At 43.0% G+C, this 23,789-nt stretch overlaps 1 protein-coding gene across 1 annotated transcript in view; it reads left to right on the forward strand.

Moving 5' to 3' along the window:
* Window positions 1-1,044: 1,044 nt before the first annotated feature.
* LARP4 (La ribonucleoprotein 4) overlaps window positions 1,045-23,789 on the forward strand; it is a 36,917-nt gene continuing 14,172 nt past the window's right edge. Inside the window, exons 1-10 of the mRNA XM_077923932.1 lie at window positions 1,045-1,201; window positions 10,898-11,045; window positions 13,633-13,785; window positions 16,514-16,589; window positions 17,721-17,857; window positions 18,572-18,675; window positions 19,694-19,804; window positions 20,585-20,638; window positions 21,838-22,047; window positions 22,771-22,874. Coding sequence (XP_077780058.1) covers window positions 1,166-1,201; window positions 10,898-11,045; window positions 13,633-13,785; window positions 16,514-16,589; window positions 17,721-17,857; window positions 18,572-18,675; window positions 19,694-19,804; window positions 20,585-20,638; window positions 21,838-22,047; window positions 22,771-22,874 — 1,133 coding nt within the window. The 5' untranslated portion in view covers window positions 1,045-1,165. The remainder of the gene's footprint in view (window positions 1,202-10,897; window positions 11,046-13,632; window positions 13,786-16,513; window positions 16,590-17,720; window positions 17,858-18,571; window positions 18,676-19,693; window positions 19,805-20,584; window positions 20,639-21,837; window positions 22,048-22,770; window positions 22,875-23,789) is intronic.

Genomic DNA, 23,789 nt, shown 5'->3' on the forward strand with positions numbered 1-23,789 from the left:
TGTCAATTTAAGTTGCCATTCCTGTTTGGTTGGGACCTCACTTGTTTTCCATTTTGGGGCTAACAAAACACGGGCCGCAGTTGTAGCATACATAAATAACTTTTTCTGACACCTGGGAATTTTGGTCTGAATTATCCCCAACAGAAAGGACTCTGGTGTTGGGGGCGGAAAGTACTTTTAAATCTGTTTTTCTTCGCAGGCTGGGATCGGGGGTGGAGAAAAGTACTTTTAAACATTCCCCGCCCGCCCCCCCCCCAATTCATTATGGATCATTTCCCAATACTCTTTTTATCCATGTCCACCACATAGGAACGCGCAAGTTTCCGGCACATGGGAATGGTCGCCTGTTCTCGCAGCGCAAACACTGCGTTACCACCCCCCCTCCAAGTCCGGCGAATGGTTCCTGCGAAGAGCAGCCGCAACGCCCCCCACCCCCGCTTCAAGGAATGGTACGCTCCGGCTGCCGCGCAGCCGCGCGTGCAGCTACCGGCCCAGCGGCCGCCATTACTTCCGGCTGGGTCATCGCTATGGGGCTCCTCAGTGTCCTGCTCGTGGCCCGGAAGCGCTTGTAGCAGTTGCCCCGGAAGAGAAGGAGAAGGGGGGAAGGCTCAGCCCTGGTGGAGAGGCCGGAGGAGGCGACGGCGGGAGGCGGAGCTTGTGCCCTTTCGCGCGGCTACTAGAGCGGAGTCTGGACTGTCGCCGGTGGAGAGAGCGCGGCGGGCGGGGAGAGGCTCGAATAATATTCCCGGCGACAGGGGGGCGGGGGTGGGGCCTCGGGGTCGGGAGGGTCACAGACTGGAGGGGGTTGGGAGGTTGAGAGGAAGAAGATGCTGCTCTTCGTGGAGGTGAGTGAGGGAATGAGCGGGCGCCCGCGAGGCGGGGGGGGGGGGAGAAGGTTGGCCCGTGTTGAGGCACGTGACTCTGAGGCGGCTCGCGTGGGGGGGGGAGGGGGTTGGGACTGACACAGCAAATCTCTCCGCCTGACCCTCCCCTCTCCCTTTACATTGGGATAATCATCAACTGAGCTGAGGGAAGGCGGGGGCGGGGGGGGGGCCGCGAGGAGGAGGAGGAGGTGCCCAGTACGCGCGCGCTTCCTCCCTCCCTCATTCACACCCCCCGCCGCACGTGCGCGCTCTCGCTCTCACGCAGAGACCCCGGGCGCTCCATGCGGGCGCAGGAAGCTCACGCTGCCGCCGGGCGGGTAATGTGGTGGCGGCGGTGGGTGGGGTGGTCTCTTGCCTCGGTGGCTTAAGATGTACATATGGGGCTGGAGGTGGGTGGGTGGCTGGCAAGGATAGACGTCCCGAGGGGCGGCCCTGCTACTTGGGGGGGGGGGGAGCCGGGTGGTGTGGGTGTGCCCCCCCTCCAAGGGCAGGCGTCGGCTGGAGCGGGAGGCCTTCGAGGCAGGCGGCGGTGCGTGCGCGTGTTGGGTGACTTTTAAGGCTCCCGAGAGCTGGAAGCGTGGCTCGGGAGGGTGAAGGCGAAGCAGGCCTCCGGGCCCAGCTGGCCTGTGCTGAGAAACGGAGCGGCCGCGTTTGTGCGTGTGTGTGAATGGGAGCTTCTTCTTTTTTTCGTGCGTGGCTCTTGGCTTCGCGTGGAGGGGGTTGGGGAAAGCCCGGGTGAAGGGAGGCCTTGAAAGGCACTGCAATGACCTTTTGTAAAAGTTGCTCTGGTGGTGGTTGCGGCGTGGAACATGGCCGGGCACGTGTGAAGGTTACACATTGAGGCCCGCGCCGGGGAGGGAAGATACTACTAGAACTATTTCCCCACCAGCATATCCTCCTATCTTTTTTTTTTTTAATAAAACCTGCAAGATTTCTTTTTACTCCCTCCGCCCAAATAGCTCCCCCCCCCAACCGCAGGCACATGGCATGAGTGCAAAATAATCAGCTGACTGCCTGGCTTTCTCTTTCTCTTGCCTAGCTAATGCTTTGAGTAGATTCCAGATTGTATTGTTCTTATTGTAGAAATGTTGCAACTTAGCAACTTGGCGCTGGCTTAACTGTGCCCATAAACAGCACGCTTTGAGTGGTGAAGAGGTGTAGTTTCTGGATCTGAAGGTGATTTTAACGAGATGGGCTTAATCGGTTTTCTTATTTGAAGAACTTAACACATGGTGATTATTGCAATAATATTGTTACTCGTTGTAACTAAACAATATAGCTTTGTATCTTCTAGTACTGTGTAAATCTATTACTGTAGAAGGAAAAGTTTGTGAATGGGAGTTGTATGTAGCATATGGCTGTTTTCAAACAGTGCAAAGTCAAAATGGAGAATGACATTTTCAAATGCAATTCCAATCTTTCTTGTGATAAGATAAGCAGTTACTTAGATTAAGAAAGCATAAAAGTGTTTCTCGTGTTAAATATTTATTTGGAGTCTTACTTGTAGATCAGTTTTATACATGCCTTGAATCCAGTGGGACTTTCTTCAGTGGGACTAACAAGTAAATATGTATTAGAAGACAGCCTCAGGCACCCATTAAAATAATGCATGATGAAAGAGTGAATGCCTTAAATGCGTTTTCAGCAGAACCATTGACTTCTGACAAAGGTGTGTAATTAGAACCTATTTATAAGTCATACATTATAAATTTTTTTTATTTCACCAACAGGCCTCATGAGCACTTAAAGGGTGGACTAATGTGGCTGGTCAGTAGTATAAAGGTTATTCAATATAGATTGACTTTAGGTAAAAAGGGTTTGTGAATCTTAGTGTTCCAAGGTGTGCAAAATGTCAGAAAACATATGGATTCACAGCACATTCCTATACATGTATAGTCATCGCATTACTCCTCAGTAAGTACATAAGGAATCACAGGAGTGTGTGAATAATTGGAATAATCACGTCTATTTAGATGCAAACATGATATGGAGGCTAGGGACTAATTAAAAAAACTTACCATAGAAATAAGCAGCTGCAGTAGTAGCCATTCACAGTAATTTATTACACCTGGAGTGCTAGAATACTTTACCTATCTTAAAAACCAAAACCAAAATGGATATAAGCAGACCAGGAGGAAGAGTCTGTTCCTGTTTTAATTTCTTCTATTGGGAAAATGGCATGGCTGTTTGTAATGACTCGTCATTTGTTAGTAATAAATTGATCTTCCCAAGCATGCAAGCTTATCACTTTATAAAATAACTGAAAATGCATGCTTTTAAGGATGCAATCCTATACACACTTATCTGAGTGCTTACATCTGAGTAAACATGCCTAGGAATGTGCTGTAATTCATACAAAGGGAGCCAGTGTGGTGTAGTGGTTAAGAGTGGTAGACTCGTAATCTGGGGAACTGGGTTCGGGTCTCCGCTCCTCCACATGCAGCTGCTGGGTGACCTTGGGCTAGTCACACTTCTCTGAAGTCTCTCAGCCCCACTCATCTCACAGAGTGTTTGTTGTGGGGGTGGAAGGGAAAGGAGAATGTTAGCCGCTTTGAGACTCCTTAGGGTAGCGATAAAGCGGGATATCAAATCCAAACTCTTCTAAATGTGTGCCTATGGTGAGCCTTTCATTTTTTAAAAAAAACTTTGTTTATAATGATGAACCTAGCCCCCACAACAATGTTTGTGGTGCATTCTTACTGTTTTAGTCTGTTTTGTTCCACAGCTGTGGAATGGGTAGTAGTTTGAACTTCAGTACAATTGGACGGCTCCCTTTAGTGCAGTGAAGCGTTTTCTTTTAACATGAGAGCCATTTCTGATCATCAGTTTGCAACAGAGCTAGTGCAAATGAGTTTGATTTCAAGTACAGTCATACCTTGGAAGTAATGGAATCTGAAATCCGTTCCAGAAGTCCGACTTAAATGTTCAGAAACCAAAGTGTGGCTTCTGCAGCCAATCGGAAGTCGCAGAAGCCCTGTTAGACGTTCGGCTTCCAAAAATAGTTTGCAAACCAGAACAGTCACTTATGGGTTTGCGACGTTTGGGTGCCAAAACGTTCGGGAACTAAGCTATTCTATAACCAAGGTACAACTGTGCATGTTACCAACATGCTATATTTGTGATAGCTGTTTAACTTGTGTACCTTGTGCAAGATCTTCTAGCTCACGGGTGGGGAACCTTTTTGATTTGGTGAACCAGAACTTTATCTCCTCTCTCTCCACAGGCCTACTTTTGCGGGTGGGTGGAGCCACCCACTTGTGTTGAGGTTGTCAGGCGATTTGATAGGTGTGCATTCTTCCTCACCTCTCAAGGTTGCCCTGTGGGATGTTAGGGGGAGGGGTTCTGCTTTAACAGTATTTTTCCTGCAGGGAATGTGTTGGTGAAGCAGCACCCAACTGAATTGTAGTCTGCTCAGCAACTAATGAGCAGAGTCTTCAGTCCTGCTCCATGCTGGGACCTGAGCAGGATTTAATCTCCCTTCCTCAGTTGATGATTGTGGATTAAATCCTGCTGCTTTGGCTGTGTATGCCAGTTCTCAGCAGGGGAATTGATGTGTGCAGCCAATGCAGAATTGAACCCTGACCATCAGCTGATACCACCCACCAACAGCTGACTGAGAGGTGGAAGTAGGCTTGGGAAAATGGCCTTCTGGGCCAAATTTGACCTTGTGGGCAAAGGTTGGTCTGTGAACTGGATGTTTCCAATTCCTGATTGGCTAATGACCATAGTGTTCATGGTTAAGTAAAAGAGTTCTAGGAGGACATGCAATTTTAAACATACTTGCTTGCAAATAATACTTAATTGCAGTGGATCATTCAAGAATGCAAGCTTTGAATTTCTTTTGATATTCCTGATTTTTCTTATTCAGCTAATCTTCATTTCTTTTTTCTTTATCAGTACCTTAGCCTCTATAATGACACCTCAAATCCAATGAATTGCCCATGTTGGTTTAAAGATGGCTGCAATTTTATTTACTTATGTTGTAAAGTTTTGGCATCTTGTTATAACATGGAGATTGAACTAGGAAGTCAATTTAGTGCTGAACACAGTGCTAAGAGGTCACTATCTCTTTTTCTTCTCTGCCTCTGGCAGCTGTGCAACTTTCAAACTAGGTAAGCTTCATTGGGGAAAGAGGCTGAGAGGGGATTCTGTGTGGTCGTTTGGCAACCATACAAGCATCTCTTGATGCTTCCTCTTAACCTGGAAGTGATGGGGAATGCTTCCATAGTTGCTTAGCAACTGCATGCGTGTTTCCCCTTCTACTGCTTTGTCTGTATAATGCATACTAGCTCAGTTGGCATGAATGTGGCTGAAAAAAGTGCAGCTGTTACCACCACTCCTTGCTTTAAAGTGTTAGCTAAGACTTGGAAGCAAAATCATTCCCCACTTCAATACTTCCACTGGGCTAGTGATAAATTGGATTTGGCCCATGGAAAGTCAATTAGCGTTTTTTGATATTGAAGACCCTTCCATGCAGAGCTTGTCTGAGGCCCTGGGCAGGAGTCTTGTTATAATAAAGTTATAAACTTAAACAACACCCCCTACCCCACCCCAGTCCCCAGCCCCCTGAGGCCTGGGACAAGTGTACATGGCTGGGCCCCCACTGCTACCATATTGGTTGCTTTCTCATGTTTATATTTTGTATCTCCTAATCTGATTCATCATAAATTAGCAGTGTTGAATAACAGATTCTCATTATATACATAATAATGCATCTCCTTTTCTTGGATGAGTTTAGTAAAGTATATGTTGAAATACTCAAAAGTGGTGCTATGGCATAGCTAACCTTTAAGTACAGTGAAATGACTATTGAGTAACTTATTTGTTGGAGAAATAATAAACCTATGCTGAACAAAGGTAAAAAATCAAAGCAACAATACTACTTTGTTCCTGTTATCATAGTTCTAAAGCCAAAAATATTAGAGACTGGTGAATGAGTGATACCAACATAGAAATGTGTGATGGTTTGACTTTTTAGTGGAAACTGCATGACACATCAGACAGTGAAAGAAATGCACGGTATGCAGTCTTGATAATTGATTTGATATGGCACCCTTTTGAATATTAACTGCATTGCAAAGTTAAGTCAGGCATGTGCAGAACGCAAAGTGGGTGTGGGTGGGTGGGGAATGGTAGGTAACAACTAGTGCAAGAGCTTCATTTTGCCAGTGTTACTTTAGTGCTGCCTGTCTTGATCTTGTTCGGCAGAACTCTAATGATGATCTGTTCAGGGATGGACTGTGGATTGCAGGTATTTAGTATATTTGTTACTAAACCCTCTGGGTTGGAACCAGAGAAAAGCATGCAGAAAGGGGATTGCAGAAGCTGACCTCTGCTTCCCCCAGAACTTCACTGCTGAGTCCAGGGCTCTGTGTGTGTGGCTGAGGCGATCTCTGAAACCTGGGCCGTGACTAGGCAGGACACAAGCCTGCTAAGCCTTGTGGTCTGGTGCGTGGATGCTAATCTTGTATTCCATGTAGCAAGGCTAGATCTGGTCACTTCACAAAACAATATTTCATGTCCAGCTGTTACAATGCTAATATACCTAAAGGGCATGGGAAAAGTTGCATTTGTATATGGTTTAGTCATAGAATTGTAGAGTTGGGAGGTTCTTCTAGTCCAACCACCTGCAGTGATGCAAAGGAGGAAGAAATTATTGAAATTTGTTAAGCATTGTAAACCAAGAAGCTGGTGCAGAGCTGTTACTGAAAAGTATTTGCTGAATGACATCCTTGTGTAACAAGTTTTGTAACTTCAACACTGTTCGACCCTGGCACATGTAGGATTTTGCTGTTTGCTTTTACTGTTTTTGCTCAATCATGCTTTGGCAACAAGCAGTAGAAATAAGCGGTAACATACTGGTAACATGTACTGGATTTCAGCCCGAGCTAAGTCCTCATGTATGAAATTTAGGCATTTAACGGAAGCAGGAAGTTGGTGCAGCAAGACTTCATTTCTCCAAACTGTAGTTTGAATTTGTTCTCTGGGGATTATTGGTGCTTGGAAACGAATTTAATTGGCCAGCAAATGGCTTTGCAAGCCCTCCAAAGGCACAATTATTAGATTGTCATTCCAGTTATAAGAAGTTTGGGAGGATCTCTAGAATAACTTCGCAGGTATGTGAAAAGGTTGCCAGTCATTAAAAAAATTGTGTAGTCTTGCTTGTTTCACTGGGAAGCTTGTGCATTATGTGCAATGTAATCTCACCTTTTAAAATAAGATTTTCCCTTTTTAATAGCTATATTGCAGTGCTTGTTGAAGGAATTTATATTTCATGATAGTGAAAGAATAAGTATGTATGTAATAACCAACCAGCAATCACTACAGGACTTGAAGCTTTCAGCCTCTAGTGGCTTTGCGTTTTTTTCTCCAGCACTATTCTCAGAGAACACATTTCACATATGTGTAGAAACTGCTACAAAGAATATGCAAAACATTCAGAACTAAAACTTTTTTAAAGACCTTTGTCCTTGCTGCCCCCCCCCCCCCCCCCGCTTTTGCTGATCAAAGTTAGTTCCTGGGCGAAGCCTGATTCGGAGCTAAGTACACTTAAAAAAGCTGATACAAACTTGGAGTGCTCGGAGCAGGTGAAAGAAAATGTAATAAGAAAGGCAAAAAATCACAAATCTTATCAGCTGCAGGAGGATGTGTTTTATGAGCCCTTTTGGACATTCCATTGTCAACTGAATATTGTGTGTGTGTTATTCTTGTCCTCTCTCTCACACACCTTTTGTGTGAAAGTTAATTCTCACAATACTTCAGGCATCTATTATTGTGGAGAGGTGGAAACTTTAAAAAGAGGTACGAGGGAGAGCTTGAGGTTACTCATCTCCATCGCCAATAGTTAATAAACACAACCTAACTTCAAGGCTACTCTAGAAGCTATAACCTTATTGGAACTTTTCACCTGCATGAAGAAAGCAATCCAGTTGCAATTCTTGGACTGAAGAGTAGTTTTTGTTGGGTCCCGTATTTTCTCAAAATGTATCTACAGATTCACTCCTATCTCCACCGATTTCTCAGGGTAGAAGTGGGTGGGTCCTGCTCAAAAGCAGACCCAGTTCTATGCCTCTTTCCTTAACCATAATCTTTAGTAAGGGATTCATGTGATGTGATAATCACATTGTGCATATCCCTGTCCCTGCTATATATCAATGGATGTTAGGGGAGCAGGAATAGGTTCAGCTCTGGCTGAGGTGTTATTTATTATATACTATAATGGTAGTAATCAGAAAACTCTTATGTCAGCTTTCCCCAGGGATGGGAAGGGAGGAAGGCAAGGTTTTAAGACTTTTTAAGTGTATCTTGTAAAGTTGTTAAAACATTGTATATGGTTTTGATTCCTTCTTAATATAACAGAACAACTACAGCAGTCTTCTTAATCTTCTGTCTTCCATATCTTGTTGGATAACAACTTCCATAGTCTCTGATTTGGTCATGCTGGCTTGGGCTAATGGGGTTTGGAGTCCCAACATCTGGAGGGTGGTAGGTTAGGGAAGCTTGATAATATGTTATGTATTATTTTTTAATGTTAGAATTTGTGCCTTTGGCATGCCTACCTTTATACATAGTTCTGTTAAATTATTTATGACAATGGCATGCAGAATCAGAGATCTAGTCAAAAATAGAAGGAAGAAATATAATGTGAATGGGAAGATGGGGTACCAATTTCTGGTTGAGGCTTCTGCTTTATCCTTTGCATTTCTGTACTGTCACAAGTCTTCACTTCTGCTAGTGAAGTAGAACAGTTTTGCCATGACTGCAGTTGTATGACGCTGGATACATTGGGGGGAGGCGGAACTGATTGAGACTGGATTCAAACGGAATGTTATGACCTGGGATTTAAAAACCAGCTATGTTGGAGTGTACCTTACTCTTGAGAAAGAATCCTCTCAATCACTCACTGTTTTACCCATGTCTCTGTTCTAAGCCTTTCGAACACGATTGGAGGAGGTGAAGCCAGTTCATATTTTGGGAGACATAGGTGTTTAGTTCACAAAGCTATACTGATGTTTAGTTGTACTGTGATCTTGGTGGGGGCAAAATTATATATGTGGCAATCCATAATGCTTCCTTATGCCCTGTTTTTTTTTTCTGTTCTATGGACAGGGTATGGTACTAAAGCCACTCCTTGATGCTAGAGAGACTCCAGAAGGCTAGACTCTGGAATTCAACTTCCTTATTCTCTGGCCTGTGCTTCTCTGTGGCAAGATGGTCAGTGCTTGTTCAGTATCATTATACTGTCTTAATAAAGAGCCGTATCTTCCTGTGTGTTGCTGCAGATTATATTTCTGTTGTTCAGGAGAGCCCATCTTCCAGAGAGCAGGTTCTTGAAGCTGGGGGGAAAGTTAAATTGCCAATGAGACAAAGTGTGGTTATAAGCCAGCCTGATCCCTTGAAACATGCAGACAACTGAATACCTGGAAGCTCCTCATAATATTTTTGGTTTCTGACTTGAGGGTTCTTGGACTTCATAGTTATTTAAACTTACTGATAGAGAGGGTGCATTATTGAAAAACTGCCTGTGGGTTACACTGATGTTGGGTACATATTTTGAATGTTGGTGTTTGCAATGAGGTGCTGTTAAAACAATGAAAATATACTTATCCATAGGATGAATTACTCCATGGGAGGCTGCATAGTTCTTATCAAATTTGGCACCTACTAAGAAAACGAGAAGAGCCTGCTGGATCAGGCCAATGGCCCATCTAGTTCAGCCTCCTTTTCTCACAGTGGCTGAACAGTTGCCCTTCGGAAACCCAACAAGCAGGATTTGAGCACAAGAGTGCTCTCCCCTCCTGTGGTTTCCAGCTCTCCAAATCAAGGGTGTGGCACCTCCTGCCCAGGGGCCAAACCTGACCCACCAGGCCATTTTGGATAAGCCACACCCACCTACCTGATGTCAGGTATGGGGCGAGTAAGGGTAGAGCTTCAAATGAACAATTGGGAGCTTAAGGTGGACTTCTGATTCTTCCCTTGCTGGAGCATTATGATGTCTGATGACTGATGTAAAAAGTCCATTGCACAGCACTTCTGAAGTTCTTGACAGCCAGCTGTTTATCAGGTGCTTGGGAACTGCAATGCAAGGGGCTTTGCCAGCCCTGCGCTTAGCAAAGCTCTGAGCATTGGGCTTGCAAAGCTGCCTTCTGCAGGGATTGATTGTGCAAGCAAGTTCCCCAAGGGGATTTGGTCAGGCAGGGGTGAACTCATTGCCCACGGTGATAGGTGATAATTTCAAGCTTGCTTTCCGCAGGGATTAGCTGTGCAATTGAGTTTCCATGGGGAGCTGGGTTGTACAGCTGATCTAGCAGCATCTCTCTCTGCCCCACATCTTACATACATAAGGTATGTTGGTGGGGTTTGTGAAAAATGGTATTGGAGGACACATTGGGTTCTGTGCCAGGCCAAATCTGGCTGGAGGTTCCACACCCTTGCTTTAAGAGCCTAGCAGTGGTCTAGCTTTATAGGAAGGGGTTCCCAAAAGACAAGTGTGTCCAAACTGCAGGAAACATTTCATTCTAATGGTACCTTTTGCAGAATGGAACATGGTTTTGGCCCTCACCAAGGAATGTATTTATCAAACCTAAAACCTTATATAGTGGGGGGGGGGGGTGCAAACTCCAGTAAATACCAGCATGCAGACTCAAAGAAGTTATTGCGGTGGTAGTAAGAGATAAAAATTGCTTACCAAGGGACTGTGGGGCAGGGTGAATGGGGGGCGGGGAATGGTGCTTGCATATTTTCACAGAGGTTTACAAGAATCTAAGAAAGCCATACTGTTACACTGGGTTCCTTCACCCCATGGAATTGCTTAGAAATTGTGGGAAATTTATATCCCCTAATTACTCCATTATCTGCCCCACTGAGTTTTCACACTAGTCTTAACTAGTTTGTAATACGGCCACAGCCCACTTCTTTTTAAATGGGAGAGGGATCTCCAAAGCTTAACAGAATAAATATTCCTGACCTTTTAAGTCTTGTTATTTGCTAATACACATCTTCTGTTTTCTCAGCAGGTAACATCGAAAGGTGCCAGCTTAAATCCTAATGCAAAAGTATGGCAGGAAAGCATGCAAGGAAACTCTGAAGCTGCACCAGCAACTAATGGCACTGAGCAATCATGGCAAGAAACAGCAGCTGTGCCGGGAAATAGTACAGAGGGTAAGATGTCAAGACCATACTTCTAAATATGAACAATGGCTTAATCCGTTGCTTAGCTAGGATTGTGGTTATAGTGTGACTCTAAATCCAGCAGTAAGAAGCAACCAGTTCTTTTGTCCTTGAAAGCACAGTAGCTGCTTCTGGGTGCTGGTTTTCTGTAACAGAAGGCATTACTTCAGCTTCAGAAGAGGCAGCTGGTTTGCTTGGATTAGGAGTGGGGAACATGTGGCTCTCCAGATGTTGTTTGACTTTAACTCCCATCAGCCCCAGCCAGCATGACTAGTGGTTAGGGATGGTGGAAGTAGCATCTGGAGAGCCGTGGGTTCTCCAGCCCTGGCTTAGATAGAAATATATGTGAATTTGTGAGGAAGTGTATTGAAGATGTTCATATGGTTAGTACTCCTGAATGGGAATGTTTCTAAAAAGTTACAAAGGCCCAATGATGACCCAAGTATCGCGCTGAGAGGGAACACATTGCTAAATGTACAGAAATGAATCTCTTTCTCACTTTGCCTTTTTCTGTTCCCTTTGTTTTCTTTTCTCACCTTTTCCTTGAGCTTTTTTCATCATTTCTGAACTTTAGTGAACATGTGACCCTGTGAACAAAAAGTTTGAAAGCTGAGGGCCATATACAACCTAAGCTAATTGAGTTATTCCTTAGATCATGTGCGTGGTAAACACATTGGCAAAATAATGCCTACACAATTTAAGAATGGTGAAAACCTAGGCAGAATTGTGATATTTAGGATTATGCACAGCTTGAAAATTATTTTCATTTAAGAAGTAAAGTTTTCTCACTTGGTTCTGAATTCTTATGGCACCAGCCACTTTTAGTGCTTTCCCACATACTTGTAGTGGAAATAGATTTTTTGAAATGTAAGTAGACATGCTTAGGATTTTTAAGCATGGGCAGTCTACATGAAATGTCACAATGCCTCTAGTTGTGTGGCCTCTAGTTCTTGGTGGGGAGAAGTGTGAAATGTAGCCCATCATCCCTTGCATATTTGAAGTTTAGGGAAATGTAGAATTACTGGAATAAATTCTACCTATGGGAGATTCTCTGCTGCAAGTAGTTGCTGTTTTCAAGGGAGAAGCAAGGTTGGTGTTAACCTTGTTTTGCTTGATTGTTCTGTTGCCTGTTAAACTCATATTTCAATGAACAATTGTTTCAGGTTTCAGTTTCCTGCTAATGCAGTGGGTTCTGGTACAAACAAGATCTTCGAAGGAATTCATTTTGTTAGGGAAGGTAGTTCAGGTAGACCAGAGAAGGTGGGTAGGGAAAACTGGTGTCTTTACGGAGTTTGCTTTAGCAGCTTCAAAATCTGTATTTGCCAGACTTTCTATTCCAAACTTTTCCTTTCTTCGTGTGCTGCATGAGGGGCACATACAGCTCCAACACACAAACCAGTCTTTCGCCTTAATATTCTTCACCCCATGTGCTTGTCTTTTCTACCTCCCTTTCCTGAATTCCCACATTGCTGCTTAAACCTGTCAAGAACTTGGGCATTTAGAAAGAAAGCCGTTTGAAGGGAAACTACTGTTGGTATTTTCCCCTGGGTTGCCCTTATAAACAGCTCTCTTAGTGAAGAGAGCTTGATATTTATTTGCAGGTGTCATCCATTCATTGTTACTAGAAAATCATAGGAAACTTAGGAAATAAAAAATGTCACCTAGAAAATTTTCTACATCACTGTAACACACATGAGCATGTTTCACACACAGTTTTCTGCTTTCCCAGAAACACGTTGAGTATTAAAACTGGTTATTTTAATCTTGGCTATTGGCAGTTGTGATCACTTCTTAGATAAGAACTCGACCAGTTACTTAAGTACAGTAGGTTTTGTAACCTCAGCAGTAGTTCAAAGCTGTTCTTATATATAAAATAAGCATGTAATACTTATAAGGAACGCGGGTGGCGCTGTGGTCTAAACCACAGAGCCTAGGGCTTGCCGATCAGAAGGTCAGCGGTTCGAATCTCTGTGACGGGGTGAGCTCCCGTTGTTCGGTCCCAGCTCTTGCCCACCTAGCAGTTCGAAAGCATGTCAAAGTGCAAGTAGAGGGCAGGAAGGTATACGGTGTTTCCGTGCGCTGCTCTGGTTCGCCAGAAGCGGCTTAGTCATGCTGGCCACATTACCCGGAAGCTGTCTGCTGATGAACGCTGGCTCCCTCAGCCTATAGAGCGAGATGAGCGCACAACCCCAGAGTCGTCCGCAACTGGACCTAATGTTCAGGGGTACCTTTACCTTTATCTTTTACTTATTAAACAATGTACTTTGAATCCACGATTAGTATTTGTCTGTGTTCTAAATTCAGCCTTCTCCATTAATCAAAAGTTGACTGAAACTGGATAAAGGGAGCAAATAATATATAAAAGGCCCTGCACACTGAGTGTACAGGTGTATAAAACTACATTGTTTGTAATGGTAACATTGATGGTTGCCAGGAGTTTGTTTTTGTTGACATTTGTAAGCTCCTTTGTGAAGGAAATGTCTAAAAAAGTGGGATACAATAAGAATGGAAGGAAATGCATTTTCATTGCTTGCAACCTGAGCTTTCCCCCCATTTATGGCTTTTGTACTTGTGCCAGGTAATGCTGAGGTTGCAGATGATGGTGCTAAGCAGTATGACACAATGTATTCATCTTGTGAAACGTCAAACAGCTCAGGTGTTGAGGAATCTGCGGCTAATGGAATGGTCTTGACACATGAAGAGCTTGGATACCAACTCTATGATGTTTCTGGTAAGTGTCCAGTCTACTTTGCGAGAGCCCCTAAATATAGGTACCTCCCTGTTTTTCTGGATATTCAAATTGTATGTTTTACCGTTTGCATCAGCAATATCCATTACATATATTCTGTGTTAAAGTCCATTCATGTGTACTGCATGGGGATTATCAGCAAAACTCAGATTTAGAATAGTGACATGGTTTATTTGTTTCCTTCCACACAATGCACACACGTGCTTGTCGTTAAAGATGCAGGATGGTCTGACAATCCCTTGAATTTATAGAACCCTCAGGTTTTGTATGACTTTTAAAACTTCCAGTAGGGTTGTGAAAGAGCAGCTTGGAAGACAACGTGTAGAGGTAGTACAGTGGGATATATTCTGAGAGTGAGATCAAAGAACTACTGACAGTGGCACTTAGGAGAAAGCTTAAGGGAGCCTGGAAGGGAAGCAACAGGTGATGTACTGTTTCAGGGGAAAATAAAACAACCTTTCTAAGAGTGTCATGCAATGTTATAGTCTTTGTCAGTGACCTTGTAGACTTGCCTAGTGTCTTCAGAAAGTATTGACTCCTCTCCTTGGATTAAATTTGAAAGATCATGTTTATAGACATATACAGCTGACACTAGTATTTTTTTTACATAGTAAATCCTTATGAAGATGGTGCCCCCCCCATTGTTTACAGTCCTTAGGCAATATAGTCACACTGCAGTAAAATTTGCTACCATAAATGACACTGCATTTTTAATGAAGCACATATAAACCAGTTCCTTCATTCAGGTGTGGCCATGAACTTTCCTTTGTGTACCTGGCAGTGTGTAATACTTCAAATGAGGGATGGTAGGGATTAATTCTCAGGACATTAAGTTCTGACTGGGAAGGAACTGATGCTCCATGTATGCTTTTCCTTCCCATGAGATGTCTGTGCTGTATGTAACGTGTAATAACAAGGAGCAGGCATCATGCATATATTCAGGGCACTGTTTCTTTTCACAGACTGGGATGGGGGAAAAGATGGGAGTTCTGCATCTTTGAAACTACCCAAAAAGAAAATTGACTTATCAAATCCCAAGATGGCAGTTTTCACACTCATAGTAAAATAGTTGGATGTTTTCTCAACTTCTTCAGGGTAAAGATGTGCCACAAATTACTGTATGTTTTGCACCTTCCTTTGTGTCATAATGGTCTTATACCTTTCCAGGCAGTCTCCTTTATATCATTTAAAAGCTGAATGAGCTGAGACCAGAATCAGTTTGAACTCACAGTTGGACTCAGATTAACCATAGCTTGGCATCCATAGGCCTCTAACACGTCTCTATTGTGAGGCTACTAATAGCTACCTTTCCTCAGTTACAATATTCATGTTAACTTGAAATGAAAAGAAACTCTTAATTTTATGCCAGCTTTTAAACCATGGTGCCTGGTCAATCAGGCAGTAATTTTTTTCTAAACCAGAAAGCGGTTGTTTTCACACTCATCATCCCTGTTTCTTTGCTTGTGTCACAAGTGACTTAATTGGACATGTTTAGGGTAGGTGAAATAGTAAAATATTTTGTGGGTTAGAAGGCCTGACTTCATAAGTCCAGTATAAGCTTTGAAATGTTTCTGCTAGCTGAGGTGCGGAGGAGCTATAAACTGATTGTGTCATTAATAAAGCAATCCAGGAATTTCTGTTTAGAGCAGAAATATCAGAATGGATTTTCCCATGTGCTAGATCATCGTAATAAAACCACTTAATAACAATAAATTTATATTTTTTTGTTCTACTAAAAGTACCTGTTGCAGTGCTGGGGTACCTCTAGCCTCCCATTTGGCCAAGCCATGCCCAGCTTCCATTATATGGTGTCAGGTGTGGGGCAGGTCATGGCATTTGGTGCTTTGTGGGCTGTACCTTGGTCCACACATTTGATTTCACCTAATTCCTAGTTATTCAGTGGGTGGCCTGCCACACAGGAGGTTGGGAAGATAATGATCTGCCAGTTTATCACTTCTGACCTAGAGCTATGTGCAACATAATGGTAAAAACATATTGTCAGGTGCTGTGTGGTGGTTGCTCGTGAGTAACCAGGCAGGACTCCGACCTGTCTTTTACAGGTTTTATTGTGCAAATTATTTACAGTGCAGATACACAAGTTTCATGTCTGTCTTAGTCACTTGCAGAATCTGGGAGTGGCCTCTTCTGGCTTTCCCCCCAACGTAAGAACTTAGACACCCCAAATCTCTGCCTCCCCTCTTTGCGTTTCACCCCTCTGTGCGAGCTGGGCGACGGAAGTGGCATGCGTTCCTCCTGGCCAGCCCGCCTAGGTGAGGCGCTGGGGCTCTTAGCAGCATAGGCGCTGGGGCTCTTTACAACCTTGGCTGGCCCCTTCCCTCTCTTCTCCATTGGAGGTGTGGCTTTTGCCCTCGCTGGAAGAGGAACTGCTCCTCAGAAGCGTAGGAGGCTCTCTGTATCCCAAACGCCCCCCTGCCTCCCTCCCCTGTTCTGATGGCAGTCCCCTGACACATATATACAATGAAAAGCATATACAAGAATACTGTACATTTCTAAGCTCAGTAACAAGATATAATATAGCCAATACCTTAAAGCAAAACTTGTATCGTATATCAGATAAGAAGGATGGCAGTTCTTAAACCTGCACTTATGCCCCCCTCCTCTGTACTTTGGGTGTTTTGGTTTTTGTTTTCTTTGGGTTTTTTTAAAAGAAAAAATATTAGTAATTCACTCTCGAATACATTTTTTTCAGATGAAGGCAGCCCCGTCATTTCTCCGGAAGACTTGAAAGAATGTTTGAAGAAACAATTGGAGTTCTGTTTCTCACGGTATTGAACTCTAATGTATTGGTAAATGTAACTAGGGCTAGATATGGGCTCTTGCCATGGTGTACTCCATTTGTTTGTGGGAGTGCAACTTCCATTGGCTCCAGCCAGCAATGGAGTCCAACAGTAACTGGAGGGCAGTTTACCTTTGCTTTAAGGACTCTTATGCAAGTGGTCAATTAAAAAGAAAGCAAATGTTTCCTCTTGAATCCTCCTGTTAATATTTGGCACAATGCTATTGTGACAGAACGAGGTTGGTATTATGCCTCCCCTCCTGACCCAGTCAAGATTCTGAAATTCTTCTTGTAAAAAAGAAATGCAAGTCACTTTTTAAAGTTTTTGTTTGCTTGGTGAAATGTTTTCCTTTCTCCGTTGGGCTTTAGTGCTGTTTTTGTAGCGATTTTATATTGCTCCCTGATAGTTTTTTTGCTAGTTTTTGTGCTCGTCTAGTTTTCTGTTACTTCAGGGTTGCATCCAACAAAGTCCTCCCATTGGAGCAAGGACCTCTGTCTCTGCAATGAACCTGCATCTTTCCTTCTCTCTCCACGTGCCCCCTGCTCCCCCAAGATATGCTCCAGAAGGTTGGGGAAACCTCGGAACAGATTTTGAGGGGTGGCGTGGGAGGGCCCAAAGGCAGAGGAGAGAGGAAGTCCAGTGAGGAGCTGGACATCCTTGCAATAACAGGACATCTTTGCTGGGTGCAACTTACTGTTGTTTTGTATTTTTTATTGATACTGTGAACTGCCCAAAGGTGAAGTAGGTTGGATATAAATGTCTATAGATCAGTAGGTAGCTGCTCCTGATAGTTCAGCATTCACTAACCAGGCCAAAACCATAAGGCAGGTGTTTCTTTGTAGTAATAGGCAACACATATTGGTAATACTGTATCAATATTTAGAACAAATTGGTAAAAGGATGTTATGTTGCTCCTTTCATGATGTGTATGATTCCATCCTGTGATCTTGGTATATCTCTGTTACATGAATGTCTACAGTATAGTCCTATACAAAAATATTGTATCTTTAAAAGTTTCTATTTTTTCTTACTGTTTTGAAGTGTTTGATAAAACTGTCCCTATAAGCCACCCTGTTTTCTGGGTATAATTTTACAAAGATGCTTATTATTTATTTTTAGTGAGAATCTATCCAAGGATCTTTACTTGATGTCTCAAATGGACAGTGATCAATTTATTCCAATATGGACAATCGCCAACATGGAAGGAATTAAGAAACTGACAACTAATATGGATCTAATTGTGGAAGTACTAAGATGTATGTCAAACTCTTTTCGTAGCTGTGTTTTTAGATGCATTTACCCCTGGACAAATAGGTGCATTTCTGTATCTGAGAAACATATGTCTGCACCGAAGGCACTTATTGCTGTTTTTAGCTGCCTTCCACTCCCTTAAAGTGTAATTGCACTGTTTGATTTGGGATTGCTTTGGTGCCCTTCCTATACATAAACCTATTATGTTTGAGCTATGTGAAACTGAAGGGAAATAATTACCTTCCCCTTTCATGCCCCAGGGTGAGATTCAATGTAGCTTCAATGTCCTGCAGTGGGGCTCATTCTCATGTTAACCTTTCTTTCCTCAGAGGTCTGAAGGGCCTTGAGCAGTTTTTCATGTTATGGAGGCTGGTGAGAGGTGAAGGAAAAGTCCTGTGGCATAAGTGCATTGTGGAAGTGAGAACGTCACTGGATGTTGCCCATAGATTTGTTGCAGTGGGTTTTTCTGGAGTAATTCCTACTTTGGTTTCTACTTCCTCTGGTTGAAACTTCTTTGCCAAAAAGGGGAAAGATTAACATGAGAATGAGCAGAGCTTGTGGGCACTGAGAATCAAGTGAATTGAGTTACCCATTTCAGGATTTAAGTTGAAAATTGGGCGAAAGGGTTCATGTATGTCGTTCTTAGGGTCTTGTTGTGTTGTATCTGTTTCTGGCAGTTTAAAAACTATTTTTTAGATACTACTTCTTTTTAAATTCAGCTACTCCTATAGTCCAAGTGGATGAACGAGGAGAAAAAGTTAGGCCAAACCACAAACGATGCATTATTATTCTCCGCGAGATTCCTGAAACAACACCTGTAGAGGTAAGAAAACATTCAAGCACTCCATTGATATAACAAGTTGGAAAAAAGTACCATTCTGCAGGGAAACTCATCTGGATAGAAAGGACCAGATTCAGCTGGCTTGGTGCACTTGCAGAAGTCAGCACAAGGGCTCATGGTAGCACAATGAGGTTCCCCCCTTTCCTCCCCTTGCACCACCTTCAAATTCATTCTCTGAGATGTGAGGAGTGTGTGAGGAGATTATTCTGTTGGGCAAACAGAAATGCTTGTCCTGATGGAAAGTTCTCCTTAGCATGGCATTGAGTTCCATTCACAGCAGCCAATCACCTCTCAGGATTAAAGATATTTTAAGATGTCAGTCCTGCAGAAAGCTTTTCTTTTCCCATTGAGAACTTAGAATGATGTGCATTGTAGTAAGGCAATACTCTCTAAGGCGTTATTCTTGGTTAATCACAATAACTCCCTCCAGGCTATCGAGATTTGGAATATTTGGTAGCGATCATTTCCGCTTTTGTAAAGCATAACTGAATAGCATTTGCCATACCTATACTAAATGCACCTTAACAATGGCATTTTAAAAAATTGAGAAGTTAATTTTTTTAGTTGTGAAATATTAGTTCACAATAGCTGTGGATAGGGATATTTGTTTTGGAACAAGGTTGCTTTGTTTTGCAGGAAGCCTATTTGACTTAGGAGATCACATGGTGGCTTTACAGATTGTTAGCAATCTTGTTTGGAAGTTGAAGTAAAGTAATGTTTCTTATTGTGATTGCTAAATGCACTGTTCCACGTTTATGTAAGCAGAGTACAGGTCATTGCTAATGTAGGTAACAGTGCTTCACTGAACTTAAGCATTTTGTACTCCAGTAGGAATTCAAAATATTTAAAAATAAAGATGATAAACATAGTACTGCATATATATTAATTCACTCTCTTTGACTTTTGTCATAGATGGCACAACGCCCCAGTTGATAATATGTCACAAAAACCTATACAGCAATTGTAATTTACTGAAATAGTCTTTTTTCCCCCCCTTCAGGAGGTAAAGGCACTGTTTAAAAATGAAAGCTGCCCCAAAGTGATAAGTTGTGAATTTGCTCACAATAACAACTGGTACGTTACATTCCAGTCAGACACTGATGCACAGCAGGTAAGAAAATCATGTGGTGGCCAGCATTTTACACTGCTATTATATTCTGTCCTCTCCTAGCGGGTGAGGGCAGCCAAGACAGTTATAAACCTATGTGTCTCAAAGCAATCATGTAAACGCAGCCAGAAGTTGAGAAGTGGGGAGACAAATTTAAAAGACTGAAGGCAGCTAAGAACACACAACTGATTAACGTTGCCTCCGTTACCTGAGGGGTGTGGGTGGCATAGCAGAATAGGCATATCCCAGCTGATCCAGGGGTGTATTTGCTGCTTTGATATGGGTAGGAAACCCTTTCAGCTCAAGAGGCACATTATCTTCCAGGCAACTTTATTGAGGCCACTTGCCAATGGTGAGTGGCAGCAAAGGAGGGCGGAGCAACAAATCAAATGCAACCATTGTAGGGTAGGCTGGTTTCTAGACACACTCTCACACTCTGTCCTTCATCAAAGCAAATAAGAGGCATTATCAGGAGGTCTAGGGCACATTCCAGCCTGGCAAAAGCACACAGGCTAGTGAAGATTGTGTGGAAGAGTTCTGAGGGCTAGAGGCAAAGGTTTGGAGGACTGCCACCAGAGCGGCCACCCCAGCTTTAATTTAACACTTTATGTGGCAAAGCTCTTAACTGTTCCTAAAGTAACCTCCGTAAAAGGAGCCAGATTGTTTTTCTTTCTTTTTAGTCCAGTTTGTATTTATGCAGATAGTTCCATAAGTTTTCCAATATCTCTGAAGTGTAATTCTATCAAAGCGAGTCTCTCAGTGAATGTTTTTATATCTGTGCAGGCATTTAAATATTTACGGGAAGAAGTTAAAACCTTTCAGGGCAAGCCAATAATGGTAAGTTGCCTCAAGTATTCTCGGATCTTAAGTCATATTTCAGTATTTAAATGATTGGTTGAGCACTGTGGCTTTAATACCAGTTTGGTGTAGGTGTAATGTTTCTCTCCAAATTGGTTTATTTTAATCATGGTTTAAAGCAGGGGTCAGGAACCAGCGGGATCCTGATCTTTCTCTTGTCTCCACTCCCCCGCCTCCCACAACCAAGAGGGCCAACTTTTAACACTGGGATGGGACTGATGGGGAACTTCCTAGTGCAGCTGATCCCAGCTTCTTGTTGTTTTTTGTAGGCTCTCTTCAGTGGACAACAGTCAGCTGATTGTCACTGCTTGCAGAGAGCTGTGTGCTGCCCTTTGTCAGGGCTTCGATCAGCTGATAGCCAGGCCTTCAAAGTGTCTTGCAGAAGGCTTTGCAGGCACCTTTGATTGTCTGTGCCTGCTGCCCACTTTGGGCCAAGTCACAACTACTTGCCGCATACATGACATTGTATATGATGGTCAGGTGTAGGGCAAGTGGTTATGGCTTGAACAGAGGTTCCCCACCCCTGGTTTCAAGCCTGGTTAGCATTACTGGAGTTGACTACAGTTAAGTCTAATCAGGATTGCATTGTGGACATGGCTTTGAGGCACTTTTTAGTCTTATTCATAGCGCCAACCGAACCGAACAACATTAAACTATGGCCAAAGCAAACCATGAAAGTGGGAGATGAGAGGGTAGCACGAGAGGGGAGAGTCTGCTTCAAGCGGTGCTTTGCAAAGCTGCAAAGAGCATTTTGACAGGTGCACAATCCCACCTTCTGGTGAATCATGCTAATCCTGGTCAATCATGCTCCTCATTCCAGCATTAGTGGAACTGCTTGCTCTTGCTAGCATACCTACTAAGCAGATCTGTCTCAATAATATTGAATGACAGTGTTAGATTAAATAGTCAGTTTTAATTGTTGTGACATTTTGGAAGGAAGGCTTATATTGGGTATTTGGAATATAGAACTTCATCCCAGAAGCAAACCAAATCGTAAACTTTGTTGAAAGTGCATTCTTAGCAATTTGTAAAAGCTAGTTCTGCAGGCTAACCTGATAGATGAAGGAAATAGTACAAATAATTGTGGCTTCCTCTTTCCTTTTACTCTGATACAGACCTTTTAATGGCCTTGTCACCATGTATAGTAAATGTTCTGTGGTTTCATCTTCCTTTTGCAGGCCAGGATAAAAGCCATCAACACATTTTTTGCCAAGAATGGTTACCGGGTAGTGGATTCCAGTGTGTATGTTCAACCTGTTCAAACACAAGCACAGTTTGCCTCACCACTGTTTATGCAGCCTGTATATAGTCCTCAGCAGTACTCCATCTACAGTATTGTGCCTCAGACATGGTCTCCAAACCCTGCACCTTATTTTGAAACACCACTGGTAAGCTTATGCTTAAGTCTCATGTGTGAGTCACCTGGGTTTATCTTTCTTCAGTGGCTTCAGAAGAACACTGTTATGTCATTTAAATACCACTTGAGTATTTTTAAAAATAGTCTTTAAGCATTTTCAGTACTAAATACAGATAAACTGTCTTATTCAAAATTACTGAGTGGTTTTAAAGGCCTGCTTGAAAAACCATGTGATTCTGCAGTGGAATAACAATAATAAATTTGAGCCTTCTCTAGCTATGAACTACAATTAATGGGTTTAATAATGTTCAGCATTCTACTAGTCGCTCTGGAAGTAAGCTACTGAGGATTCGCGGCCTTTACACACAGACCTTTTAATTTTAAACTAGTGATAGATAATCACTGTAGAAATTCACACTTACAGCCACTGGGATATGGGGTTTGGAGAGATGCTGAAGAAGCCCTGCTATGCAAGATTATCCTCAGCAAGCCCTGTCTTTGAAACTCTGGGATATTTTTTTTTACATACTCTAAGGAGAACATCTCCACTCGGTATAGCATTACCTCGCCCACAGCTAAGTATTCTGGTAAAAGGGGAAATGTATACAGTTGGTGGAAATGTGGAGGTAGGGCAGCATACTTAACTTGGTTTTGAGTATACTGTTGTCCTCAGTTTCCTAGTTAAAGAACCTTTGTTTACAGTGGGATGAGTCCTCTATGCTGCCTCTTGATATATACTTTGTGTCTGCTGCAGGCTCCATTTCCTAACGGTGGATTTGTGAATGGCTTCAATTCACCAGGATCGTACAAGACAAATGCTGCTGGATTAAGTATAGCTCGCCCATTCCATAGAAACCGGTAAGAAAACTGGCCACACCCTTTTTGGGAGTCCTATGACTGCATCTGTCTTGTTAGCCATTCTTTTGATCAATGCGGCTTTCTCCCTTCTGTCTGTTTAGCCATTCGGAGACAGATTCCGGTTCAGAGAACTTTCAATTCCAAGCTAGAATTTGCTTCCACTGTTCCTAGGATTAGCTGGGAAACAGCTTCATAAATTTATATTTGCTATAGCTCACCACTCAAAATGTTAAAGTCTTGGGTGTAGTTCGCAATAAGATTTGCTGCTGCTCTTGTGATATAAATGGGCCATGGGATGCTTACTGCTTCTTGGCTACAAGCATGTCTCCACCCCTGCACTGAAGGCAATGACAGGTTGTGAAGGGAGGAAGAAACCACAGATTTTTACCATGCTTGCTGTGCTCAGGAGAAGCTGCTTTCACAGCAGCTCCACAAGGTGTGAGACCAGCAGCAGGGAGAAGGTAGGGAACTTTCAGACACCCTTGCCCACTCCTGTTTGAACTAAGCAGAATTTAACCCCCACTGTTCAGCAGTGATTAAATCGTGCTGCCTTAGGTGCACAGCCAATGCAGAATTTAATACTTATCAGTGGCATCAGCTGATGGGCATGTGGATGTGGTTTAGGGGAACAGGCTATGTGGGCCAAATTGGACCCCTTGCAGGCCAAAATTTGCCTGTGAGCCAGAGGTTCCCAACCCCTGCATTGCAGGCTCATTCTTCTGTTGTATTGAAGTGTTTATCAGTGACACACTTAAAGGAATGCTTTCTGCAGTTGGGTGTGCAGTGGAGGAAGGTGTCGTGCAATTGTACAGAACAACATTTCAATGATAAGTTCATTTCAAGCTACTTCTGTTATAACAGACATATTGTCTCCACCTCTGTAATTCATTTACCAAATTAGACTCTGTTCTGATA

This window comes from Podarcis muralis, chromosome 2, assembly GCF_964188315.1.
Source record: "Podarcis muralis chromosome 2, rPodMur119.hap1.1, whole genome shotgun sequence".
Lineage (NCBI taxonomy): Eukaryota > Metazoa > Chordata > Lepidosauria > Squamata > Lacertidae > Podarcis > Podarcis muralis.